The sequence below is a fragment of the Solea solea genome, chromosome 6 (genome assembly GCF_958295425.1).
Source record: "Solea solea chromosome 6, fSolSol10.1, whole genome shotgun sequence".
NCBI lineage: Eukaryota > Metazoa > Chordata > Actinopteri > Pleuronectiformes > Soleidae > Solea > Solea solea.
Genome location: NC_081139.1, coordinates 27,053,040 through 27,079,565, shown reverse-complemented (window position 1 = coordinate 27,079,565; position 26,526 = coordinate 27,053,040). Strand labels below are relative to the sequence as shown.

General features: G+C 42.3%; 1 protein-coding gene across 1 annotated transcript in view; it reads left to right on the top strand.

Annotated features, from left to right (window-relative positions):
* The window catches only part of LOC131460493 (dedicator of cytokinesis protein 3-like), a 98,809-nt gene that overhangs the window by 50,818 nt on the left and 21,465 nt on the right, over positions 1 to 26,526 (top strand). Inside the window, 21 exon segments of the mRNA XM_058631047.1 lie at positions 8,084 to 8,232; positions 8,750 to 8,834; positions 11,794 to 11,835; positions 12,897 to 13,051; positions 13,484 to 13,565; positions 13,774 to 13,834; positions 14,070 to 14,217; positions 14,868 to 14,956; positions 15,436 to 15,561; positions 15,883 to 16,007; positions 16,435 to 16,597; positions 17,719 to 17,825; positions 17,913 to 18,084; positions 18,983 to 19,080; positions 19,569 to 19,652; positions 19,728 to 19,828; positions 20,142 to 20,223; positions 21,113 to 21,283; positions 23,060 to 23,252; positions 24,929 to 25,056; positions 26,077 to 26,223. Of these exon segments, the coding sequence (XP_058487030.1) occupies positions 8,084 to 8,232; positions 8,750 to 8,834; positions 11,794 to 11,835; positions 12,897 to 13,051; positions 13,484 to 13,565; positions 13,774 to 13,834; positions 14,070 to 14,217; positions 14,868 to 14,956; positions 15,436 to 15,561; positions 15,883 to 16,007; positions 16,435 to 16,597; positions 17,719 to 17,825; positions 17,913 to 18,084; positions 18,983 to 19,080; positions 19,569 to 19,652; positions 19,728 to 19,828; positions 20,142 to 20,223; positions 21,113 to 21,283; positions 23,060 to 23,252; positions 24,929 to 25,056; positions 26,077 to 26,223 (2,508 nt within the window).

The following is a 26,526-nucleotide window of genomic DNA, read 5'->3' as shown; positions in this document are numbered from 1 at the left end:
AGTTCATAGCTAATCTGCAATTGTTAGGCCACTTGTAGTTTTAGCTCACAGGTTACTGTCAGCTTATCTGTACCGGTAGCTCTTGGCTAACCTTTACCTGCTAGCTGACATGTAGTTTTAGTTTACCTGCAACAGTTAGCTTACCTATCGTCTTACCCGTAAATGTAGCTCTTAGCCAACCTGTAACACTGTAAACTTACATATAACTGTTGCTCTTAGCTTATCTGTAGCACTGCTACCTTACTTGTAACTGCAGTTCATAGCTAATCTGCAATTGTTAGCTCACTTGTAGTTATAGTTTATAGGTTACTGTCAGCTTATCTGTACCTGTAGCTCTTGGCTAACCTGTAACTGTTAGCTTACTTGTAGTTTTACTTACGTGCAACAGTTAGCTTACCTATCATCTTACCTGTAAATGTAGCTCTTAGCTTACCTGTAGCACTGCTAGCTTACTTGTAACTGTAGCTCATACTGTAGCTAATCTTACTTACTTAGTTTGCGTTTTTTGGCCTTGATTTGAGTCTTTTGTCTCTAGTAACAGCCATGTTTTCATTAGCTAGCACACACACACACGTGCACACACACACTGTATGTATATGAGTACTTTATACAACCCCACTTCAAAAACCCTGAACTATCACACAATTAAAGAAATCAGTAGACACAGCAGGAAAGAGTTTAGTTTTAGTACAACTAAACATGAGTCGGCATTTCTGCTGAGCTTTGCTCTGTGTGTGCGTGTGTGTGTGTGTGTGTGTGTGTGTGCGTGTAAACATCAGGTCCAGTGGAATAGAACGGCTTCTTGAAATTAGCGTCGTTATGTGAGATTCGCTCGGCTGGTGTTTATGTTGCTGAAGTGGTGAAGACGGTGTGTGTATTAAACTGTGTTAATGTGTGTGTGTGTGTGTTAAACTGTGTTAATGTGTGTGTGTTTGTGAGGATGTGAAGGTGTGATTACTCACTCCAGCTGGAGGTAGAGGCAGTTAGGGAGCGAGGGAGCGAGGAGAAAGACTAAATCCACAAATAGTTGCTCTCACAGAGGAGAGAGGAGCTGTTTACCTGTGAGACTGTAGATGGATTGGTTTCATTTCAAAGCCCTGTGTGCTGTGTTTCTATGTGTGTGTGTGTGTGTGTGTGGGCATCTGTTCCATGTCTCTGTGAGTGAAGGTAAAAGGTTGCAGCTCGTCCGTCCCAGGGTTTTTAAAATGGTTTTCAGTCAATTACCAGAATTTCATACAGACAGAAAAAGACGTGGTGTTTGTGTTTGTGACAGACAGACAGACAGGCAGGCATGCAGACAGACAGACAGACAGGTAGGCAGACAGGCTTTTGTAATATTATTCAACTTTATTTTGTAAAATTAGGATTTTGTTCTTGTAATATTATACAACTTTATTTTTGTTATATTACGAGTTTATGTTGTAATATTATGTTTTATTCACACATTACAACTTTACTATTGCAATGATGTCATTTTTACGACTTTATTCTTGTAATATTACGACTTCACTCACGTTCTTGAAATCTTAATTTAAATACTCGTATGAAAGTAATAGATAAAAATTCAAATATGAATTGTAGCATTTTTTGTTGTTTCTCACTGATTTGAACTTGAATTGAATGAAGTGATCGATGTAAACTGCACTTACAGTTAAACTGAGTTAACTTTTGCTGTCGTCACTGTTTTTACTGTGAACTGGGTCAAAGTCATTTGTCATCTTTAAAAAAAAGAAAAGTGTGTCCTCATATAAAAAGTCTGTCTTATATTATTATGGTGTAGCAGTCGTTTGCTGCTGTCACAGAAACGTCATTAAAAAACTGTTTTGTGAACTGGGTCAGTTAGTTAGTTAGTTTGCAAACTTTAAAAAAAACTGCTTCCAGACGTGATGTGGTTTTCACTGACACCTCACTTTTACCTTCACAGATAAATAAATAAAGCACATGTTCAGCAAAAGCACACATGTAAGATAAATGTTGCCTCACACAAACAAACCTAAAATAGCAAAATTAGATTTTGAGACCTTTTATCAACACCAATAATAAAGTAGTATAGTGTATACTGAACATGGTGTCAATACATTTATTCAATGAAGGTACAAATTTATTGTAACCCTAGTTTAATTTAATTTTCTAATGGCAAAAACAATTAAAGCACTACAAAAAAAATAACTATAAAAAATAATAATTAAACATTAAATAGTAAAAAACATGAATAAATAACACTGATTAATTCACAACTAAGTGCAAATGCACAAAATACAGTATTGAAATAAGTTAACAAACACTTAAATCATAAAATAGTAACAATTTAATAAAATGGTTTAAAATGTGTTTTATCTGAGCACAAAAAGACTCTTTTACCATCAATAGAATTTATTTACTTTTTATTGTGAACTATTTATCTTTCCATGTCAACACGGACACTTTTATTTTGAAAATCTGTCATTCAATCTATCATTGGATGATGAAATATATATGTATAGTTTTTCCACTTTTAAGGTTTTTTCAAAAATGAGTTTGAGACCCCTGCTCTAGGAGGCCCCCTGGTGGTCACAGGGCCCGAAGCAGGCACATAGATGGCTTATATATTTAAAATGACTTTATATACAGACGATCAAAGAGTATTTTAAAAAAATTATACAGACAATTAAAGACTTATATAAAAAATGACTTCATATACAGACGATCAAAGACTATATATAAAAAATTACTTTATATGCAGACGATCAAAGAGTATTTTAAAAAAATGACTTTATATACAGACAATTACATTACATTACATTACATGTCATTTAGCAGACGCTTTTATCCAAAGCGACTTACAATAAGTGCATTTAAACATTTGGGTACAAATAAGAGCTAGAAGTAAGTAAGAGCTTCAAGTAAATCAAACTATGAAGTGCTAGTCATAAGTGCGATATACATATATATATATATATATATATATATATATATATATATTTTTTTTTTTTTTTTTTTTTTTTTTTTGTCGTCGTCGTTATCGTCTTAGTCGAGGTAGAGTCGGAAGAAATGTGTTTTTAGTCGGCGGCGGAAGATGTGGAGGCTTTCCGCTGTCCGGATGTCGATGGGGAGCTCGTTCCACCATTTGGGAGCGAGGACAGTGAACAGTCTCGAGTTCTGTAAATGCCTCTGCGATCCTCTCAGTGAGGGGGCAGCGAGCCGGTTTGCCGATGCAGAGCGAAGTGGGCGGGCTGGGGTGTAGGTTTTGATCATGTCCTGGATGTAGGCTGGACCGGATCCGTTTGTAGCATGGAACGCAAGCACTAGAGTCTTGAAGCGGATGCGAGCAGCTACAGGAAGCCAGTGAAGGGAGCGGAGGAGAGGTGTAGTGTGGGAGAATTTTGGTAAGTTGAAGACCAGTCGAGCTGCTGCATTCTGGATGAGTTGCAGGGGTCGTATGGCACACGCAGGGAGACCAGCCAGGAGGGAGTTGCAGTAATCCAAGCGTGAGATGACAAGAGCCTGGACCAGAACCTGTGCCGCCTTCTGGGTTAGAAGAGGCCGTATCCTTCTGATGTTGTACAACATGTATCTGCAAGATCGAGCTGTTGCAGCAATGTTGGCAGTGAGGGAGAGATGGTCATCAAGTGTCACACCCAGGTTCCTTGCGGTATGAGACGGAGTTACCACAGAGTTGTCGAGGGTGATGGTTAGGTCTGTGGTGGGAGAGCCCTTTCCTGGGAGAAAAAGAAACTCAGTCTTGTTGAGATTGAGTTTCAGGTGATGGTCAGACATCCACTGAGAGATGTCGGTCAGACAAGCGGAGATCCGTTCTGCTACATTTGTGTCGGAGCTGGGAAAAGAGAGGATGAGTTGGGTGTCGTCGGCATAGCTGTGATAGGAAAAACCATGAGAGAGAATAACAGAACCAAGAGAGTTGGTGTATAGAGAGAAGAGGAGAGGGCCCAAGACAGAACCCTGAGGGACCCCAGTAGCTAGAGGACAGGGTTCCGACACAGATCCTCTCCAGGTTACTCTGTATGTTCGGTTTTGAAGATAGGACGAGAGTAGGGTAAGTGCAGATCCAGAGACACCTAGTTCTTGAAGGGAGGAAATAAGGATCTGGTGGTTAACTGTGTCAAACGCTGCAGAAAGGTCCAAGAGGATGAGCACAGAGGAGAGAGAGGCAGCCCTGGCAGTGTGGAGTTGCTCAGTGACAGCAAGGAGTGCAGTTTCGGTCGAGTGACCTGCTTTAAAACCAGACTGAAGAGGATCAAGAAGGTTGTTCCGGTGAAGGTAGGAGGAGAGTTGATTAAAGATAGCACGCTCCAGAGTTTTGGAGAGAAAAGGAAGAAGAGAGACAGGTCTGTAGTTATTTACTTCAGACGGGTCAAGGGTGGGTTTTTTAAGGAGGGGGGTCACTCTGGCCTCTTTAAGAGAGTCCGGAAAGCAACCAGATGATAGAGATGTGTTAATGAGGTGGGTGAGGAAAGGCAGAAGATCAGAAGCAATTGACTGAAGAAGGTGAGAGGGGATAGGGTCAAGGGGGCAGGAGGTGGGGCGGGCAGAGGTTATTAGGGAAAGAACTTGATCCTGAGATAGAGGGGTGAAAGAGGATAGAGAAGGAGCTGAATTAGTGGTTGGTAGAGAGGTGAGATCAGGAGGTGGGGTTGAGAAAGAAGAGCGAATGTCATCTACTTTCTTTGTGAAGTAGTTGACAAAGTGAATTGGTAGAAGGGAGGAGGGAGGAGGGGGGGTGGGGGGATCAAGGAGGTTAGAGAAGATCGAGAAAAGTTTTTTGGGGTTAGAGAAAGAGGATTGAATTTTAGTCTGATAGAAAGATTGTTTGGCTGCAGAGATAGAGGCAGTGAGGTTGGAGAGAAGAGAATGATAGGAAAGCAGGTCGTCAGGGAGTTTTGATTTCCTCCATTTCCTTTCTGCTGCCCGTATCGTGGCTCTCTCAGTACGCACTGAGTCCGACAACCACGGGGCTGGGGAGGACTTACGAACCCGCCGTGAAGTAAGAGGACAGAGAGAGTCAAGAGAGGAGGACAGAGTACAGAGGAATGTGTCTGTGGCAGAGTTGGGATGCATGAGGGAGAAGGAGTCAGCTGAAGGAAGTGCTGATAGAACAGTTGAGGAGAGAGAGGAGGGAGAGAGAGAGCGAATGTTGCGACGGACAAGTGCAGTATCTGATGAGATGAGATCATCAGATTGGGAGAGTGGGAGAGAGTAGGAAATGAAGAAATGATCAGAGACATGAAGTGGAGTTACCGTGAGGTCGGAGGTGGAGCAGTTTCTGGTGAAGATGAGGTCAAGGTGGTTGCCAGCTTTGTGAGTTGGTGGAGAAGGAGCAAGTGAGAGAGAAAGAGACGAAAGTAGAAATAGTAGATCGGATGACTTCTCTGACTGGATGTTGAAGTCACCAAGAAGAACAAGTGGTGGGCCATTTTCTGGGACGTTTGAAAGGAGGACATCTAGTTCCTCCAAGAAGTGTCCCAATGGGCCTGGTGGACGGTAGATGACAATAATGATTAGTTTGACTGGGTGAGTTACAGTTACAGCATGAAATTCAAACGACTGTGAAGAGAAGTGTGGCAGTGGGTAAAGAGTGAAAGTCCAGTTGGGGTTGATGAGCAGACCTGTCCCACCACCTCTTCCAGTAGATCTGGGTGTGTGGGAGAAGGAGTGGGCGGAGGAGAGAGCTGCAGGGGTGGCTGTGTTGGAGGGTGTTATCCAAGTCTCAGTGAGAGCAAGGAAGTCCAGGCATTGCTCAGTAGCAAAGCCGGAAATGAACTCAGTCTTGCGGGTAGCTGACTGGCAGTTCCACAGGCCCCCTGCGACAAGGTGTTGGATGTGTGTGGAGCGGGTGGGATAGATAAGTGAGGACAGGTTACGGTGATGCTTTGAGTGATTGTGAGGTTTGTAATATCTATGAGAAGAGACATGAACAGGAATGGAAAAAAGACACATATGTGAAAGGTCGAAAACACTTGTAGACAGGTACTTAGCCCCGTTAGCCTCCTTGTTAGACTCCGGTTTAGACTCCTTTGTCTTTGTCTTCCTGAGTCTTTGTCTTCCTGAGTCTTGACTCCGGTTTAGACTCCTTTGTCTTTGTCTTCCTGAGTCTTCGTCTGAAGAGTCTGCCGCTGAAGCTGCCGCTTCAAAGTCAGTGCTGCTTTTTAAAAGACACCTGATTAGGTGCTGATTAGTTGCAGCTGAGTGGCCACTCCCTGATTAGGGGCTGATTAGTTACAGCTGTGTTGGCCACTCCCCTTTGCCAGTGAAACTTCTCACCTGGTGATGGTGATGGCTCAATAGAAACTAGGTCAAAGCAGCAACAATAACAACTTTCTCTTTGACCTAGCAGACAAAATATCTTTACAAAACTTTCACCTTAATTAAACAGCAGACAAATCAAAAGTCACAAAAGTCAAGCAACCAGCTACATACAATAGCAATTATTGAGATAGCAACCAAATAAGAAAGACCTACAGAAGTGATACTTAGCTTAATTCCAGTAGTCCTATGAGATACCCAGATAGTCCAAATGCACACTGACAAATGCTGGTTTGGGTCTGGTTTAAATCTTACTCAGCTGTGTTGGCCACTCCCCTTTGCCAGTGAAACTTCTCACCTGGTGATGGTGATGGCTCAATAGAAACTAGGTCAAAGCAGCAACAATAACAACTTTCTCTTTGACCTAGCAGACAAAATATCTTTACAAAACTTTCACCTTAATTAAACAGCAGACAAATCAAAAGTCACAAAAGTCAAGCAACCAGCTACATACAATAGCAATTATTGAGATAGCAACCAAATAAGAAAGACCTACAGAAGTGATACTTAGCTTAATTCCAGTAGTCCTATGAGATACCCAGATAGTCCAAATGCACACTGACAAAAATGAAACAATTAAAGACTTATATAAAAAATGACTTTATATACAGACGATCAAAGACTATATATAAAAAATGACCAATACAGACGATCAATGTCTATATATAAAAAATGACTTTATATACAGACGATCAATGACTAGTGACCTGAAAGGTGCTTTTAAATTATATTTATTATTATTATTATATATAAAAAATGACTTTATATACAGACGATCAAAGACTATATTTAAAAAATGACTTTATATACAGATGATAAAAGACTATTATAAAAAATGACTTTATATACAGACGATCAAAGACTATATATAAAAAATGACTTTATATGCAGACGATCAAAGAGTATATTAAAAAATGACTTTATATACAGACGATAAAAGACATATAAAAAATGACTTTATATACAGACGATCAAAGACTATATATAAAAAATTACTATATACAGACATTAATGTCTATATATAAAAAAATTACTTTATATACAGACGATCAATGACTAGTGACCTGAAAGGCGCTTTTAAATTAAATTTATTATTATTATATATAAAAAATTACTTTATATACAGACGATCAAAGACTATATATAAAAAATGACTTCATATACAGACGATCAAAGACTATATATAAAAAATGACTTTATATACAGACGATCAATGACTATAAAAAATTACTTTCTATACAGACGATCAAAGACTATATATAAAAAATTATTATATACAGACGATCAAAGACTATATATAAAAAATGACTTTATATAAAGACGATCAATGACTATAAAAAATGACTTTATATACAGACGATCAAAGACTATATAAAAAATGACTTCATATACAGACGATCAAAGACTATATAAAAAATGACTTCATATACAGACGATCAAAGACTATATAAAAAATGATTAATACAGACGATCAAAGACTATATAAAAAATGACTTCATATACAGACGATCAAAGACTATATAAAAAATGACTTCATATACAGACGATCAAAGACTATATAAAAAATTACTTTATATACAGACGATCAATGACTATAAAAAATGACTTTATATACAGACGATCAAAGACTATATATAAAAAATGACTATATACAGATGATCAAAGATTATATATAACTCTATAAATATCTCTATCTCTCTTCCTCTCCCCCTCTCTCTCTCTCTCTCCCCATCTCTCACTCTCTCTCTCCCCCCCTCGCTCTCTCTCTCTCTCTCTCTCACAGAAGCACAAGGTCGATCTGTTCTACAAGGTTCGTCATGTGATGATGGAACTGATCGACCTGAGGAGGCAGCTCCTGTCTGGTCACCTGACCCAGGACCAGAGCCGAGACGTCAAGAGACACATCACTGTCAGACTGGACTGGGGCAACGAGTAAGAGAACACACACACACACACACATATGTGATGGTCCTAAACTTAACCAGTTATTAACCAGCCTTATTAGGACCAGGTTTCTGAAGCATGGATCATAAACTGGCGGCCCACGAGCCGAATCCGGGCCCCCCAAGCTTAATTCGGACCCACGTCTCCATTCCAAAAAACAACAACGGTAGCTCAGCGGTCGAGTGAGTCGTCTTTCAAAACTACAGTTCATTATTGCATTTTATTTGAATTTCCAGCCCCTAAAGTGAAAAATCCTGACTTTTCGACAAAATAATGTGTAGTTTAGTTGGCGTCCGCTGTCCTCAAGGTTTCATTCTGGGCCCTAACAGTTTTTCCCCTGTCACAACATCCTTTGATTCAAATATACATTTTCTCCCACTGATGTTATACTTTATTTACAGGCAAAACCACTTTGATAATGTTTCTTGCTCTCTCTCTCTCTCTCTCTCTCTCTCTCTCTCTCTCTCTCTCTCTCCCTCCCTCTCTCTCCCTCTCGCTCTCTCAGACACCTCGGTCTGGATTTGGTCCCAAGAAAAGAGTTTGAGATGGTGGACGAGGACCAGATAAGTGTCTCTGATCTCTATAAAATGGTAGGTAACATTCAGGTTACTTTAAAACACGCTATGACGTTACCTTCACCAGAGACTTCTTCAGAGGTGGGAACTTTGTTTTTAGCATGCTAACCAGGTAGCTCTGGCTTGTCCAGTGTGAGAATTTGTGACGTTAGTGATGTGGACTGTCCCCATCTTAGACATGTATGGTTTGTATCTTTTTGAATCTCTAACTAAGGTTCTGGAGGTAAAAGTAGGACCATGCCGCCCCCTCCTGGTATTCTTTTGAGCACCAACCAAATATAACATGCATGACACTTAAGGGAAATGATTGCCTTTTGTCTCCTGTTTTACCCCCTCGGTAGAAGCCTTAGAAGTATAGATTATGCACTCGGGATCTAAGGATCATTTTACTAAGAAATGGCAACCTTTTCATTTTGTGTCCGTGACGCCTGTGCTTATAGACCTGGACCTTTATCTATCCTTTGTTTGCCTAAAGCCTTATTCAGATGGGATTAGCTTAACACGGTCAGGTGGAGTAAGGACACAGGACATCTCTAATATTAATGGCCAATTTTGCACGAGATAAGAAATCTCAGTAAAACTACCAAAACTGAGAAGGGTAAATCGCCCTGTCTGTCCCAGGAGGCCTTTACTGGGCCCTGTCGCGGGGCCTCTGCTATGACCAGTTCCGTGCACTACCACGGTCGATGACCAACCCTAGACCAGGCACCCGGTGATCCCTAGTTCTGTCACCCGGTGATCCCTGACCTGGCACTGGTGCTCTGGCGGCCGCTACGCACAAACAACCTCACCCTGACCTCCCGGACACCTCCTGTTGCCATGTGCGTACTACGCTGCTTCTTGATATCACAAGTGAAGACAGGCGTCAACATCACGCCTCGATCCGTGCTTGAAATCAGAAATCAGGAACCTTTAATTGTCATTGCACATGTACAACGAAATTATAGCAGCAACCAAGTGTCAAGTACGTAAAAATGTACAGGTAATAAAAAAAAGGAACAATGTTCAGTGCAAAGGATATAAAATAGATAAATAGGTAGTATGTACAGTGTTGTTACAGTATATGCACAATGTCCTTGGGTGGTGTGTGTGCGTTGGAAATCCAGTGTAAAACTACTTGTAATTGTAATATTCGCACAGGATAAGTTTTACCTGGGCTAAGTTTGCCTGACTGCAATCACCGGAGCTTCCCAGTGATTTTAATCCCGTCTGTCTGATTGTGCCATGTCAGTAATCATTACCGGACGATGTCGGTAAAGATTCCGGCGGCTTTTACATTTGGTAAAGCGGTCAGTAAAAATGACCCCAGGGTGTGAAGTCGTTCTGTGCTCGTAGCACCTCCAGAACGCCAGTGCCAGGTCGGGGATTACGGGGTTCGCCACCCCTTTCCTTGACCTCACACGTCAAGGCCCTTGTTGGCGCCCCATGGCAGCACAAGATGGCCGCCTCTGTAAAGCAAGGCCCTTACTTTAAAAAAATCTTAGACGAACGGGTTCTCCCAGTTTCCTCCCACAGTCCAAAAACATGCAATATGTGGATTAGGTAAATTGGACACTCTGGATTGACCATAGGTCTTAGAGTGAGAGTAAATGGTTGTTTGTCTCTGTGATGGACTGGCCGTCTGTCCAGTATGTGACTCCGCCTTTCGCCCTATGTCAGCTGAGATTGGCACAACGATCAGTCATGTGGAGGATGGAGCGGTAGAAGATGGAGGGATGGATTATACGCTTGTACCAACATAGTTATGGGCTGACATGTTATAGGTTAATCTATCGCCACCTTGTGTAGCAGACACACACACACACACACACAGGCTGGTGACAGGAGGGCAATTGAATGGTGAATAAATGTAAACATACGAGTATTGAATGGATAAAACCTGCAGTTAATGATAATGATAGTTAATAACTGAAGCGATGATGTTTTCTCATTTGTTTTGGTTTTCTCTTCACAAATACTTGATGTTCCGTGTCTTACATCAGTCTTGAGCTGCACCAGTCAAACACTGTCGTCGTGGTGATTCCCTCTGTCTTCTGTTGCCTAGAGACTGATGTGGAGAGAGAGAGTGAGAGGCGGAGAGATGGAGGGAGAAAGTTTATGGATGGAAGGAGCAGGGGGGGGTTATATACAAACATCACAGTAGTTAACAAGCTCTACTTACTTCTGATTCACTCCATGGTCTGATTAACAAACAACAACAGGAACAAAAACTAACAAGATTTTATTATAATTATATTATAATTAATTATAATTCTGAGCGTCCTTTAAATCAGCGTTTACTAAACTTTCTGTATGACGAGCAACTCTTTTAAAGTAGAATAATTTACCATTTCTATAAACCGTGTTTCATAAATTCATTAAAAACACTAAACATTAAAAACATACGCACATGAATTTTAAATAGATTTGCAAATTTGTTTGGGGACCCATGAGAAGGAAAGGAACCATTTAGAGAAATGGAAGTTTGAAAAGTAGAGGAAAGATAAGGAGACATGGACAGGTGTCGAGGAGAGGAAAGGACACATGGACAGATATCGAGGGGAGGAAAGGACACATGGACAGGTGTCGAGGAGAGGAAAGGACACATGGACAGATATCAAGGGGAGGAAAGGACACATGGACAGGTGTAGAGCAGAGGAAAGGACACATGGACAGGTGTTGAGGAGAGGAAACATGAACACCTGAGGGGGAAGGAAATCCGAAAATAAGGAAAAGAAACAAGGAGATGAGAGAAAATGAAAGTAGATAAGGCAAGATAGGGAAGGAAACAAGGAGATCAGTGGAAAAAGGAACCTGCAAAGGAAAGGAAACTAGGGAAAACAACAAGGAGAGCCGAGTACACAAGGAGATGACAATAACCAAGGAAAAGGGGATAAGGAGTGAGAACTAAGACAAGGGAAGGAGATAAGGATGAGGAGAGGAAACAAGGAAGTGAGTGAACATTGTTGTTTTTGTGTCCTCCTCTCGTCCACAGCATCTGTCAAGCAGACACAGTGTCCAGCAGAGTACAACACAGGTACGTACACCACTGCAGTACTGTGAGTATTAATACACCAGAGTCATCCATTCATCCATTCATTTATTCATTCATCCACCAACAAATTTCAAAAACAAAGGGTGGTTTAATGAGGTACAGACACACTGAGGATCAACTTGAAACATGTCTGCCAGCACCAAAGTCCATAGAGAAAAGGGGTGATTTTAGCTCGCGGGGACACAGGAGCTGCTGGTCTACTGCTGCCTCGTGTGGTCACTTTGTGTCACTGAGGTAAGTCAAAGCAAAGGATTTCAGATGCCGAAGTCTCAAAATAAGACATTTGAAGTTAGTGATGGAGGCAGCAGTGGATTAACACCTCCTGTGTGCTGTGATGTTAAAATCCCTGATTTTCTCTATGGGGTTTGGTGGAGGAGAGCGTGCGACTTAGCAAGTGACACAAACGTCAGGTTTCAGTAAGAAGAGTGAGACTAATAGTGAGAAAAAGTTGTAAAACTTGTGCTTTTAGACATTGTAGACTTAACCAGCTGTAGATTTTACTAAGAGAGTTTTTGTTAAGTGCCTAAAATCAGTTTTTGTGTGTTTGTGTGTGTCGCTGCTGGCAGCCATGTTTTCACTGAGTCCTAGTGTTATGCTAGTTTCCAGCATTTATTGCTGACTAATGGTGCGTTCAATTTGTAGTTTGTGAGATGTCTTCACACTCGAAGACCCTGAGCTCGCTTTGAGCAACCTTTGCAACGGCGAGTTAGGATTCTAAAATGGCTGCCACTGTACAAACACAGCTAATTCTGCCTTTGTTTCACAGTAAATCAGTCGTACGTAGTACTTTTTAATGAACTGTGGATGTGTTGCTATGCTGTTTGTGTGCTCAAACCACCATGTAGAGCGTTGTTATTGACTGCTATTGCTAACAACAGCTAAAAATTGCTAACAATGGCTAGCCCGAGAAACATTTACATCCATATTTTTAGCCGACTTATTAATAGGAACACGAAGAAACTCGGGGGGTGTAAATGGACGTTAAATGTGACGGTACCTTTTTTTCCTCCGTGTGACTTTTTGTCTCTGGCTTGGTTTTTCAGAGCGACGGTACACGGCAGAGACACGGGGACCCGAGCCGAGTCCCGGTCCCACACCACCTACTGGTCAACCTGAAGAGCTTCACCTACAACAGCATTGGAGAGGACACAGACATTTTCTTCTCACTGTACGACCTGAGAGAGGGGAAGACTATCAGGTAAAAAAAGAAAAAAACACCACCAATTTTATTTTTCTTCTGAAAGAATCGCAATTTTTGACGCAGCAAACGTTGGCGAAAATGGACGAAAATTGGCACACACATCAAAACTGGCGAAACACTGTGTGTGTGTGTTTGTGTGTTTGTGTGCCCCCTGTACTTGTATTTATGTTTTTAGTCCACTGTGTTTTGGGGTATTAAGATAAGTTGTGGCGCTCAAAGAGAGTCAGACGTTTTTTGTGTATGTGTGTGTGTTTGTGTTTATTGCCTGAGTCTGAATAATTAAAATTGTGTGAGGAGCTGTAAATAAATGTGGAATTTAATCTGGTTAAAGTAACTGATGATAAGAGAAGAGATGGTAAGAGACACTCACACACACACACAGACACTCTCACAAAACATGAGATTAAAACATTTGTGGGTTTTTTTCAGTGAAAAGTTCATGGTGAGACTGAACAAGAACGGAGGACCAAAGAATCCAGAGAAGGTGGACAGACTGTGTGCACTGTTCACGGTAACACACACACACACACACACACACATACATTCACAGCTTACTAATCAATCCTGACATCTAAGTTTAAAGGTACATTTATACTAAAGAGACAGAGACAGATGGAGCCTTTTGTCCATCATCATTGTGCATTTTTGTATTGTAAAGCATGCAATATAAAAGGAAGTTATTATTCTTATTTTTATGCTTTTTTTTCTCTGATTTCCAGGATCTGAGCAACAAAGACATGAAGAGAGATCTTTACATTGTGTCTCAGGTCATCAGGACAGGTGAGACTGTGCTCGTTATTTGTTGATCCAGGTGTAAACGTGTATCTGCTGCCCTCTCTGGTCAAACACCAGTCCACTCTTTCAGTGTGAGGCTCATTGTCCCAGACTCCTCCCCCCTTTTACAAACACTGTCACTGACTCGTCTCAGTGAGGTGATAGAAACATGCGTCAGTAGATCCCTGATCTTTCCTGATTCAGAGACAGTGTTGTGTGTGTGTCTGATTTCGTGTTTCAGGTCGTATGTTGCTGAACGACAGTAAGAAGGGTCCGCCTCACGTCCAGTACCGCCGGCCGTACGGCTGCGCAGTGCTGGCCATGAGCGACGTCCTGCAGACCATCTCTGAACTCAAGGAGGAGAAAGACTTTGTCCTCAAGGTTTACACGTAAGTCAGGGTCAAAGGTCACAACCACACGTTCAAGAAAGTTGGACCGTATGTCGAGGTCAGGGTAAGGTCAGTAGTAGTTATGGTTAAGGTCAGGGTTAGGTCAGTAGTAGTTATGGTTAAGGCCAGGGTTAGGTCAGTAGTAGTTATGGTTAAGTTCACAGTTAGGTCAGTAGTAGTTATGGTTAAGTTTAGGTTTAGGTCAGTAGTAGTTATGGTTAAGTTCAGGGTTAGGTCAGTAGTAGTTATGGTTAGGGCCAGGGTTAGGTCAGTAGTAGTTATGGTTAAGTTCACAGTTAGGTCAGTAGTAGTTATGGTTAAGGCCAGGGTTAGGTCAATAATAGCTATGGTTAAGGTCAGGGTTAGGTCAGTAGTAGTTATGGTTAAGTTCAGGGTTAGGTCAGTAGTAGCTATGGTTAAGTTCAGGGTTAGGTCAGTAGTAGTTATGGTTAAGGCCAGTGTTAGGTCAGTAGTAGTTATGGTTAAGTTCACAGTTAGGTCAGTAGTAGTTATGGTTAAGGCCAGGGTTAGGTCAGTAGTAGTTATGGTTAAGGTCAGGGTTAGGTCAGTAGTAGTTATGGTTAAGGTTAGAGTAAATCTAAATCTGTGATTTGTGTAAATAACAGATTTTCATGATTTTTTTTGTCCAGGTGTAACAATGAGAACGAATGGTACCAGATCCACGAGAACATCATCCGCAAGTCCAGCACCAAGTACACGGCTCCCACCACCAACTATGGTATGGACGACGTTTTACGTCTGACACAGACTCATTGTTTCACACAAACATCTGTGGAGTCGTTGGAGAGCAGGTCACTCAACATCAGCTGGAGAATCGTCTGAGTTAGAAAAATCTTAACGTCTGTGAACTGTTGCCACTTCCTGTGTCCTCCCCCTGACCTCATGTGACATATTGTGACCTCATGTGACTTCCTGTGACCTCCTGTGACCTCCTATGAGCTTCTTTGACCTCCTGTGAGCTTCTTTGACCTCACGTGACCTATTGTGACCTATCGTGACCTCCTGTGACCTCCTGTGACCTCCAGTGACCTCCTGTGACCTCCTGTGACCTCCTGTCACCCCGTACAAACATGTTGCTATAGAAATCTCAGTCAGAAGGTTTTCAAGTTTGAGTTTAGATCTCTACCTTTGCATGAACATGTTTCTTTATTCTCCTCCTCCTCCTCCTCCTCCCCCTCCTCTCATCCCTCGCTCCAGGTCTGATCATCTCTCTGCAGCTGCTGCGCGGTGACATGGAGCAGGTTCGCCGGGAGAACCCGCTCATTTTCACCAGGGGCGTGGCCATCACGCGCAAACTGGGGTTTCCAGACGTCATCATGCCCGGTGAGTCGTGTGTGTGTGTGTGTGTTATCGAGGCACGGGCTGGCGCTCCCATCTGGTTAGTCTAAGAAACATCAAGTTAGTCAGTTAACGGTCACACTGTTTCCCAAACCTATTAAATATCGGTGTGCAGTGCAGAGATTCTCCTCTTCATACATCGTATATGTTAGAACAGTGGTTCCCAAACCTTGGGTTGGGACCCAGAAATGGGTCACAGGAGATTTTTTTGGAGTCCAATCTTAATTTTTCAAACATCTCAGCTGTTAAATGATGTTGACGTTTTGGTGAAGTGCTGGTTTGCTAACGTGTCCTCTGTGGTGTCAGGCGACATCCGCAACGACCTGTACCTGACGCTGGAGCGAGGGGACTTTGAGAGAGGAGGGAAGAGCGTTCAGAAGAACATCGAAGTCACCATTTACGTGCTTTACGCCGATGGAGAAATTCTCAAGGTAGGAGACGCTTTGACAACTTGACTTTTTCACCACTGACAGATCACCACCTCAGGGCATTGAAAGGACAGTGTAGGTAGTGTTGGACTGTGGTTGTGTGAGGTAGTGACACGACCTCTGTGAAAACATGGGGACAACAACACAATACATTCTAACACTTTATCTCCAAGTGAGACAGAATTTTAAGTCAGGAAACTGAAGTTTGTAAACCGCTCACTCTCCCACAACAAACCCCATAAAGAAAATCAGGGTTTAAAAATCCTTTGTACAGATTTTCCTCAGTGACACAAAGTGACCACACGGGGCAGCAGAGGACCAGCAGCTCCTGTGTCCCCACCAGCTAAGATCGCTGATTTTCTCGATGGACTTTGGTGTGGGAGAGTGAGGCCTGTTTCTACAGTAATGGTTTGGCTCTGTTTCTCCGCAGGATTGTATCAGTGTGGGTTCGGGGGAGCCCAGCGTACCCGAGCATCGCTCCTTCGTTCTCTATCACAACAACAGCCCACGGTGGAGTGAGGTCATCAAACTGCCGATTCCCATCGACCGCTTCAGAGGCTCGCACATACGCTTCGAGTTCAGACACTGCTCCAGTGAGTCACGTAACGTCGTCACGCGTCTCAAGTTTTTTATTTACGTCCCTGAAACACAAGAAGACTCTCAACTTCCTCTGCTTCTGTCGCTCGTTTCGTCTGCTATGCTAACACGGACAGTATGCATAAATAACAGGGTCGTCACGGGTCCTTGAAATCCTTGAAAGAAAAAAAAAATTTCAAGGCCCTTGAAAGTTCTTGAAAATCACCCTCAATAGACATGGGTCATTGAAAGTGCTTGAATTTTGTGTGAGAGTGAAGTGATTTAAGATATTTAGGTTTGTTACGACGCCACCTACTGTTTCATGCCCTGCACTACTTGATATCTAACGTTAATCAATGACTAAGTAAGGACTTTTTAAGGACTTTCCAGGACTAATTCAAGGACTGAATGTGCTGACACAGCTTAAGATGTGAGGAGAATTTCGTCCACTGTTATTGGTTTGCAGCACGTTCTGCAGCTGGATAAGTGATTGTCCCTTGGTCAGAGTCAGTCTTTGTCTTTTGTCTTTAATGAGACAGAGATGTTGGTATTTTCATTTCCCAGAAATCCCGTCGTCATTTGCTCTCTCGTGTTTTAACTTTACTTGCTCATTTTTCTGCACGGAATCTCACGTCAAAGGCGGAGAGGAAGACAGAGTGGACAGTGTCCACAACACCACTAGTACTTTTGAGTCCATGTATATCCTGCGTCTGCCTTGTCTACGTACATCAAGCAATGCAGGGCGTGAAACAGCAGGTGGCGTCGTAACAAACAAGGGAGACATTTACCTTAAATATCAACTTCACATCTTTACTGCACAAAATTCCAGCACTTTCAATGGCCCATGTTTATTTAGGATGGTTTTCGAAAACTTTAAAGGCCTTGAATTTTCTTTTCACTTTCACAAACTTTCAAGGATTTCAAGGACCCATGCGAACCCTGTTCATCTGTCAATTATTTTCTTGATGAAGGGAGTAATAATGATGTTTCTCAAATGTCTTGTTTTTGTCCACAAACCCAAGAAGATTCAGGAAACATTCACATTCAAGGAGCTGAAAAATCTGAAAACTTTACGTAATAATCAGAATGAAGACATTTCGCGCGTGTAAACAGAGATATTTTCTCTCGTCCTCTGCAGCGAAGGACAAAGGAGAGAAGAAGCTGTTTGGGTTTTCCTTCACTCCTCTGATGAGGGAGGACGGTACGACTCTTTCAGACGAGAGCCACGAACTCTACGTTTACAAGGTGAGACACGGATGCCGACTGTTGTCCCCGCAGCGTGGAAGCGCTTCGGTTTTTACAGACCTTTTTTTATGTCCCCCTGTGTCTCAGTGTGACGAGAACACCACCTTCAGTAACCACGCCCTCTACCTGGGCCTGCCCTGCTGTAAGGAGGACTTCAGCAGCTGCCCCAGTATTCCCTCCAGCCTCGTCTTCCAGCGCAGCGCCAAGGAGTCCTTCTGGATCTCCACACAGCTCTCGTCCACCAAGCTCACACAGAACGGTACCCACCCAACGCCAGATGGATTCATACAACACCTTATTTTATTACTTTAAGATGTTTACGTTTGGATCCAGAAGAACTTTCTGGATCTGTACTTTACCCGTTCATAGCTGTTACCCTCACGAAAATTCATCCTGATCTGTGAAGATGTCTCTGACGTTTAGACATCGCAAAAGACAGAGGTGGACGGAGCGTTTCGTCCGTAATTGGCGTTAATTTCGTCCGTCATTGGGCGCCTCGCAGGGGAGTCTACGATGATGGACGAAATTGAGCAATACCACCACAAATCATGGGGGCAGTATAGAGTCAATTGTCCAATCGTTCAGAGAAATGGCGAAGAAGAGTCGATGCGGGCATTTGAAAATGGCGAGAAAAGTTCTGAATAGTGTCTCTTCGAGATGGTGCTGGAGTTACTGATCCAGGATCCAGAGTCACAAGTTCTTAAAAGTTGTGGCTGACATTCGGAAATGTCCTCAATGTCCCTCAAGTACATATTCTCCGTCAATGGTACAACTAAGTATTCTCAGTCTATTTCAGATCGAGCACATTAAAATAAACCTCTTCTAAGGTCGCCATGTTTGTTGATGCCCGCTATTTGGTACTCGGCACTGCCCTCTAGAGGAAGTATTGCGTAAACGTCCATACTGATGCAAAAGACACACGGTACAGCATGTAGGTTAGTGATGGAGGATAAATGAATCTCTTGGGATTTCTTGTAAATGATTCTTTGGAACATTCTTGGGTGATCGTTCAGACAGATTTGTCAAAAACTGTTGACAGGAAGTAGCTCAGAGAAGGACAAACGTGCTGTTAAACCCATGTGGATGAAAACAGGACTTCTTCGGCGGATGTAAATTCAGAGAGGCTTCACCTGTGAGTCTTATCCGTTGTCTTTCAGTCGACCTCCTGGCTCTGCTCAAGTGGAAAGCTCATCCGGACCGGGTCATGGACATTCTGGGCCGACTGAGACACGTCAGTGGAGAAGAGATTGTCAAGGTGAGGTTTTGCATTGGGACAGAAAAAAAAACTGTGTGTTTCTGCAGGTGGACAACACAGTGTCCACAGAAACACCGCCATTTAAGTAGCTGAGCTGGGAATCGAACCCTTGACCTACCGGTCAAGATCTTGTTTTAGGGTTAGAGTTAGGCACTTAGTTGTGATGGGTAAGGACTTAGGGAAAGCATTATGTCTATGATGTGTCCTCACTAAGATATAAAAACTTGTCTGTGTACTTGTATTTATTTGTCCTGTATTTGTGTCTGTATGTGTGTGTAACCTTGTATTTGTCACTTTGTGAGGACCAAAAATAGAATAGTAAACCATATTGATGTGAGGACATTTAGTCTTTAAAGGGCTTTTTTTTAGAGTTAAGATCTGGTTTTAAGGTCAGAGTTAGGGACTTAGTTGCGATGGTTAAGATATGGGTAAGGGGTTTAGGTGTGTCCTCACTAATATATAAAAAAACATTTGTGTGTGTGTTGCAGTTTCTCCAAGACATTCTGGACACCTTGTTCTCCATCTTGGACGACAACACGGATAAATATGGACCACTGGTGTTCCAGTCACTGGTATGAACTCTGTATGTGTTGACTATGAATGAATGAATGAGTGTTCCTCGTTCACTCTCTCTCTCTCTGTGTCAGGTGTTCATCATAAATCTGCTCAGAGACGGTAAATATTACCACTTCAGACCCGTCATGGACACGTACATACAGAAACACTTCGCTGGAGCTTTGGCCTACAAGTGAGTGGAACGCTTCAGTTCGTTTCAGTTCGCTTCACATTTTACGCATTTTTTGTGTGTTTCCATTTGGAATAGAACCAAAACAAACAGCTCCAGAAGTTCCATTCTTTCAGTCACGTTGTTTTACACGACTTCATAGCTCCTCCTCAACGTGGGAGGAGTCGTCATAGTAACGTTTGCGTGAAACTGCTGTGACATGTTTTTTTCCAACACACAAACGAGTGACTTGTAACTGAATCATTAAACAGGTTTGTTGAAGTCTTTGTAACTTTGATTGTTGATGTAGTGTTTCCTGTTGTCATTGTTGTTTCAGAGAGTTGATCCGCTGTCTGAAGTGGTACATGGATCGCTCAGCTGAGGTGGTGAGACAGGATCACATACAGGAGGCCATGAGGGTGAGACTCACTGACTCTTTAAAAACATCGTTCCCTCGCTCACTCACTCATTCACTAATTTATTCATTCACTCAATCCCATATTCATTCACTTACTTATTCACTCACTCACTCATTCACTCACTTATTTGCTCACTCACCCATTCACTCATTCATGTATTAATTCTTTCTCAGTTTCGTATTAATTCACTAACTTATTTGCTCACTCACTCATTCACTCACTCAATCACATATTCACTCTCTCATTCACTCACCCATTCACTCGATCACGTATTCACTCACTCACTCAATCAGTTATTTACTCATTCATTCACTCACTCACTTTCTTATTTGCGCACTTACCCATTCACTCACTCCTTCACTCACTCACTTACTTATTTGCTCACTCACCCAGGCATTCACCCATTTACTCACTTATTCCCTCACTCATTCATTCACTCACTCACTTACTTATTTGCTCACTCACCCAGGCATTCACCCATTTACTCACTTATTCCCTCACTCATTCATTCATCCACTGACTCACTACAGCTGCCAAAGTATCACAGACACAACACATCCAGTTCCTGTTTCAAAATAAAAGCACTCTGGTGTATCTGCTCCCTGTTTCCATTCAGTTTCGCCAGCAGGGCTTTTATTGTGAAATATTTGCAGATTGGCCAATGACGACCAGGAGCGAGAATGTGTTTGAGTATTTGTGTAAAACACAGCAGCAGCTTCACAAAGTGGACCAGCTCATTCAAATGTAACTGAAATGCTCAGTAACGTAAATAAAGAGCGTGAATTTTAATAGATTAAGAGAGATTTTAACTCAGAAATGTCACATATTATATTCCTAAGTCAACACGTTTATGAGTCCTCAAACACCGCCGCTGACCTTTGACCCTCAGGCCCTGGAGTATCTGTTTAAGTTCATCGTGCAGTCCCGGGTCCTTTACTCTCGCGCCACCTGTGGTATGGAGGAGGAACTGTTCCGCACCAGCATCCAGGAACTCTTCCAGTCCATCCGCTTTGTCCTCAGCCTGGACAGTCGCAACTCTGAGACACTCATCTTCACACAGGTGTGTTTGATTGTTTCAGGAAACATTGTCCTCAAATGTCTTTTTCACTCTCTCTTGTTTGTTTGTTACAAAAAGAGGATTTTTATGATTTGACTTTCCTGATTTGCTTCTGTCTCAGTTACTTTAATCTGACTCTTGTCTCCTTCTACTTGTATCTTCGGTCCTTTCCTTGCTTCCTTTCCTCACCTTCTCGCCCAATCTCCCACAATTCTTTGCTCCTCCGTCCGCTGGGTCCCTTTTTATTCGTGCGCCTCAGAGCTCCCAGCCTTGTCCAGGCACAAATCAAGCTCCGCCTACGTTAGCACTAGCCTCCGCCCTGGGCCAAGCCCCGCCCCCTGCTCCCGGCGGCGGCGGGCAGGCCAACTGCGTTCAGGCGTGGAGCTCCAGCGCTCTGCGTCCGTCTCCGCTGTCAGTAAGTAGACGACTGGATGGACACCACAAGTCACGCCCCCTTTCCCGCTAAGCCCAGAGTCCTCGTTCACCTGCTCATACATACACACACACACAAACCGTCCTCCTGTCCCTCCAGCAGATAGTGACTTGTCTTCGTCCTCCTGTTCCTCTTCACACCGTGGAATGATGACATTCAAACTAACTTCTCTGTTTCTTTTTCATCCCAGTTTGTCATTTTGTCAAACTATCACTTCATCTTCATCTTTTTTCCCCCTCACTTTCACTCTCCTGTGTCTTACCAATGTCTCACAAATGGTGATTTTGTAACAAAATCAACACTTAAAGTGATTTGTTTTGGTTTTTGGTTTGTCTGAGTGTGATTGTATGAGGCACTGACATGTAACCCCCTGCCTAGAAGTCTATATATCTATATATATATACATATACATATATATATGTATGTGTGTGTGTGTGTATATACAGCCATTTCTGACTGTAGGCTGAAGTCTGTCACTCTCCCACACCAAACCTCATAGAGAAAATCAGCATTTTAAGCTGCTGGGACACAGGAGCAGCTGGTCTACTGCTGCCCTCGTGTGGCAACGTTGTGTCACTGAAGTAAATCTGAATACTGAATTTCAAACACAGAATTGACATAATCAGATATTTGAATTTACCGATGGCGGCAGCAGTGGATCAACAACTCCTGTTCTGCCGTGATGTTACAATCGCTGATTTTCTCTGTGGGGTTTGGTGCAGGGAGAGAAAGTATGAGACAAACTTTTACTTTCCAGTCTGAAAAGGCTGTCTGACGCTAAAGTAAAGCAGCAAACATATTCTTAGCACATCATAGACTTAAATAGGCATATATTTTATTTTGATAAAGAAAAAAAGCCATGTTTTCATGTTTTTTTCTACGTGAAAATGTGTGTCAATGCCTCATCCTACTATGCTACATAAAAACCTAAACTATCCCTTTAAAATATACTCTCCTTTGTTCAGAGGTAATCTGACTGGATTAAATGGATTTTGCCAGGTGTCAAACTCTGCTTGTTGCACAAATAAACAAAGAAGAAACAGTGGTGAAGAGAATTTCATTAGGAAAAATTGAGAAGAAATAGATTTTCAAATTCAATTCAAATTTTCAAAAACGAAGTTTTTAAATAAACAAAGGCTGGATTAAAATGATCTAATCTGAAGGTTTGAACAACCAAACTTTTTACGATTTGATCCAATCCACGATCCAGACTCCAGATTACTTCACAACCACTGTTGTCCAGGTGACTCCCTTCACTAAAACCCTGCACAGGAGAAGCACCGACAGTGACTCAGCAGCTCACTGTGATGAAGCTGCAGTCACTCATCCTCCCTCCTCTTCCTCAGGCTGCCCTCTTGAACTCGTTCCCCGCCGTCTTCGACGAGCTGCTGCAGATGTTCACGGTGCAGGAGGTGGCGGAGTTTGTGCGTGGCACGCTGGGCAGCATGCCGTCCACCGTCCACATCGGACAGTCCATGGACGTGGTGAAGCTGCAGTCCATCGCCCGCACGGTGGACAGCAGGCTCTTCTCGTTCCCAGGTAAAGGTGACGGCGTTCATCAACAGCTTCATTTTTTCATGGAGTTTTTATATCGTATTTCTTATTTATTTTTCGATGTTAAATATGAAACTCGTGCTGTACAATAGCAACAGGTGGGAAATAAATTAGAGGAGAATTTAAATAGTGGCAAGAATATTTTGTGTATGTGTAAATTCTTGTTTTTCCACTAATAATAAAAATAAGAACTATCGTGCCTGCTTCTTGCTGCCAATTTGGGTGGATTGAACCTTTAAAACTTGGAGAGAGAGAGCGAGAGAGAGCAAGAGACTGACTCACAAGCCCCTCCCCCTCCCTGTTCCCGCCCCTATTTCTCCAATCACCTGTTTCTAATGGTGAAAAACAGAGAAAGCACCATGTTTTAAAGTTGTCATATTTCAAGAACGGTTGATGATAGAGAGTAAATATTTGGTGTGTGAGCGTCAGGAGGCTTTCAGCAGCTCCCACATTTACATTTGTGAAAAACGGCTGTGAATTGACAGAGAAATGACAGTTTTGAAATCACCCACGTCTTGATTTTTAAAAAACTCCAGAGCCGAGTTTTAACATGGGAGTCATTGGGAGGTTTGAGCAGAACTCTCTGCGCTTTTAGGTGATTTCAAGAAAAACTGCAAGTCATATGAGACTGAAAACAACACACAGGGTTAGACGACAACCATAGCAACGTTTTTATGTAAAATTGTCTGTGTAGGTTGGAAATTGTGGGCAGGAGAAGAGTTTGTTTAGAGATTTTTGTGATTATTTTGCTGGAGTGTGCCACTCTGGCGACACCCACGCACGCAACACATACACACTAAAATCTGAAAACGTCCAAAAAAAGGACAAAAAGTAAACTGCGATTGTTTAAAAAACGTAACATGTATCAAAACTTTGACTTAGGTGAGAAAATGCCCATGTCTTGTGACCAGTTTAACGCTTGAACCGCATCTCTATGTTAAAGTATGACGACACTGTGAGGCTCCAAAGTGGGTTGGGTTCTGATAATTTTTTTTGACCGCTTGTGGAAAATTTTCGCAGTTTTCTTGTGATGTTTGTCGCTATTGGTTACTCGAAACACTTGGAACAGTCATAGCACACCATTCCCGATCAAACCGTTTTGATATAGGATGTGTGGGGTTTTTATGTGCAGAACTTTGGGAAGAAGAAGACTTTAGGAAAGAAGAATATACACCGAACAATAATAATAGATTGCAATGCACACCACGGAGAACTCCCTGGTTCCCCGTGGTGTGCATTGGGGAGCAAGCACTCTAATAAATGTTTAACATCATTAAAAAAAACAACAACAACTCAGGTGAGTAAATTTAGCTTTTAAACAGGAGTATTTACTGTGTGTGTAAAAGATTCGACTGGAATCTTTGTCAATGTAAGCCTCACAATAAAATAGAGAGAAAGAAACACAGCGTGTGTAAATGTGTTTATCTCTTTGTGAGGTCCAAAAAAAAACATACAAACTTGTCTTTGTGAGGACATTTTGCCTGAGGACATTTTCTTTCTAAAAAAGGGTTAGGATATAAAAAGTTCCTTTGACAAACACCATCAGTTTTGGTGGTTAAGGTTAGAATAAGTGTTAGTGTCAATGACGTGTCCTCAGTAAGACATAAAAACCTGTGTGTGTGTGTGTGTGTGTGTCTGTGTGTGTGTGTGTGTGTCCTCAGAGTCTCGGCGGATCCTCCTCCCTGTGGTTCTACATCACATCCATCTTCACCTGAGGCAACAGAAAGAGCTGCTCATCTGCTCTGGGATTCTCAGCTCCATATTATCTATTATCAAGACCAGCTCACTGGTAACACACACCACACACACACAAATACACAACATTGTATAACAGTGTATGAACGACACCAGCTTGTAAATTTGGACAAGTTCAAAAAACAAAGTCACCAAGAATACAACGGCTGGAAATAAATGTCACCAATATTGCTCCACCTTGGTAGCAATACACAAAAAGGCCATTAGGGGTCTCTACAGACCATGTAACACTCTGCACCACTCTGTGATCCTGAACTAGAATTGTTCTATTTAGACATCAGACTACTTTAGTGTTTACAGTATCTGGTGGAGACTAAATGACTGAACTGTACATAATATATAATAATATATAATGAAATATAGAACAAACATAAAGTGGACGTAGACATTCACACACACAACAATTACACAGTCGTTATAAATGGTTTCTGTGATCACAGAATCATCGCGTGATCATGTGATCAGTACTTGGGTGTTTGCTGCTGCTTGTCACTAAACTGTCCACTAGGGGGCAGAGCAGGGAAATTCGCTCAGTGAACATCCTGGAAGATTCAACGTCTTCATCGTCTGTCTTTTCAAAATGATATTGACAGTTTTACCTTGTGTCATGTTTGCTTTTACTTTGTTGGCCCTAAAATGCCTGCCTGTCTGTCTACTATCTGTCTGTCTGTCTGTCTGTCTGTCTTTCTGTCTATCTGTCTCATGAGCTAGCTACCTTGCTAGCATCTATCTATCATCTGTCTTTTGAATATCTGTCTGTCTGTCATCTATCTATCTAGCTCCCTGGCTAACATAGCTAGCATGGTACCTAGCTTACATATATCTTTTCCTTTTTTTAAATCATTGTCGAAAAAGTTATCTTGACACGTGTGACTTACAGTTACTCTTCATGTCTAATTAATCCCACGTCTTCCCCGGTCTCTCTCTCTCTCTCTCTCTCTCTCTCTCTCTCTCTCTCTCTCTCTCTCTCTCTTTCGCCCTCTCTCTGTCTCTCTCTCTGTCTCTCGCTCTGTCTCTCGCTCTGTCTCTCTGTCCTCTCACGTCTGTCCTCCAGGACACGTCGGTGCAGGAGGAGGTGGAGATGATGGTGGAGTCTCTGCTGGACGTCCTCCTGCAGACACTGCTGTCTATCATGAGCAAGAGCCAATCGCAGGAGGCGGTAAGGGGTCAACGCTGTCCGCAGTGCACCGCGGAGATCACTGTTAGTAACTAACAATCTGACTACTACTACTACCACCACCCCTCCCGCCTGCATCCACCCACCTGTCCACGTGTCCCAGAGTTAAAATCACAGCTAATGTGAGAATAACAAATGACATCACAGTGTGTACGGTGGCCCTGAGAGTTCAACTCAACCCAACCCCTGTGATACCTTATACTGTATATATACTGTATAACTGTATAACACTGTATTTATTTTTGCTCTTTCAATTAATTTATTGTAAAGCAACAACAAATCCTTCTTTTTTCTTATTTTAGCATTTTAACAGATTTAATGCCTGTT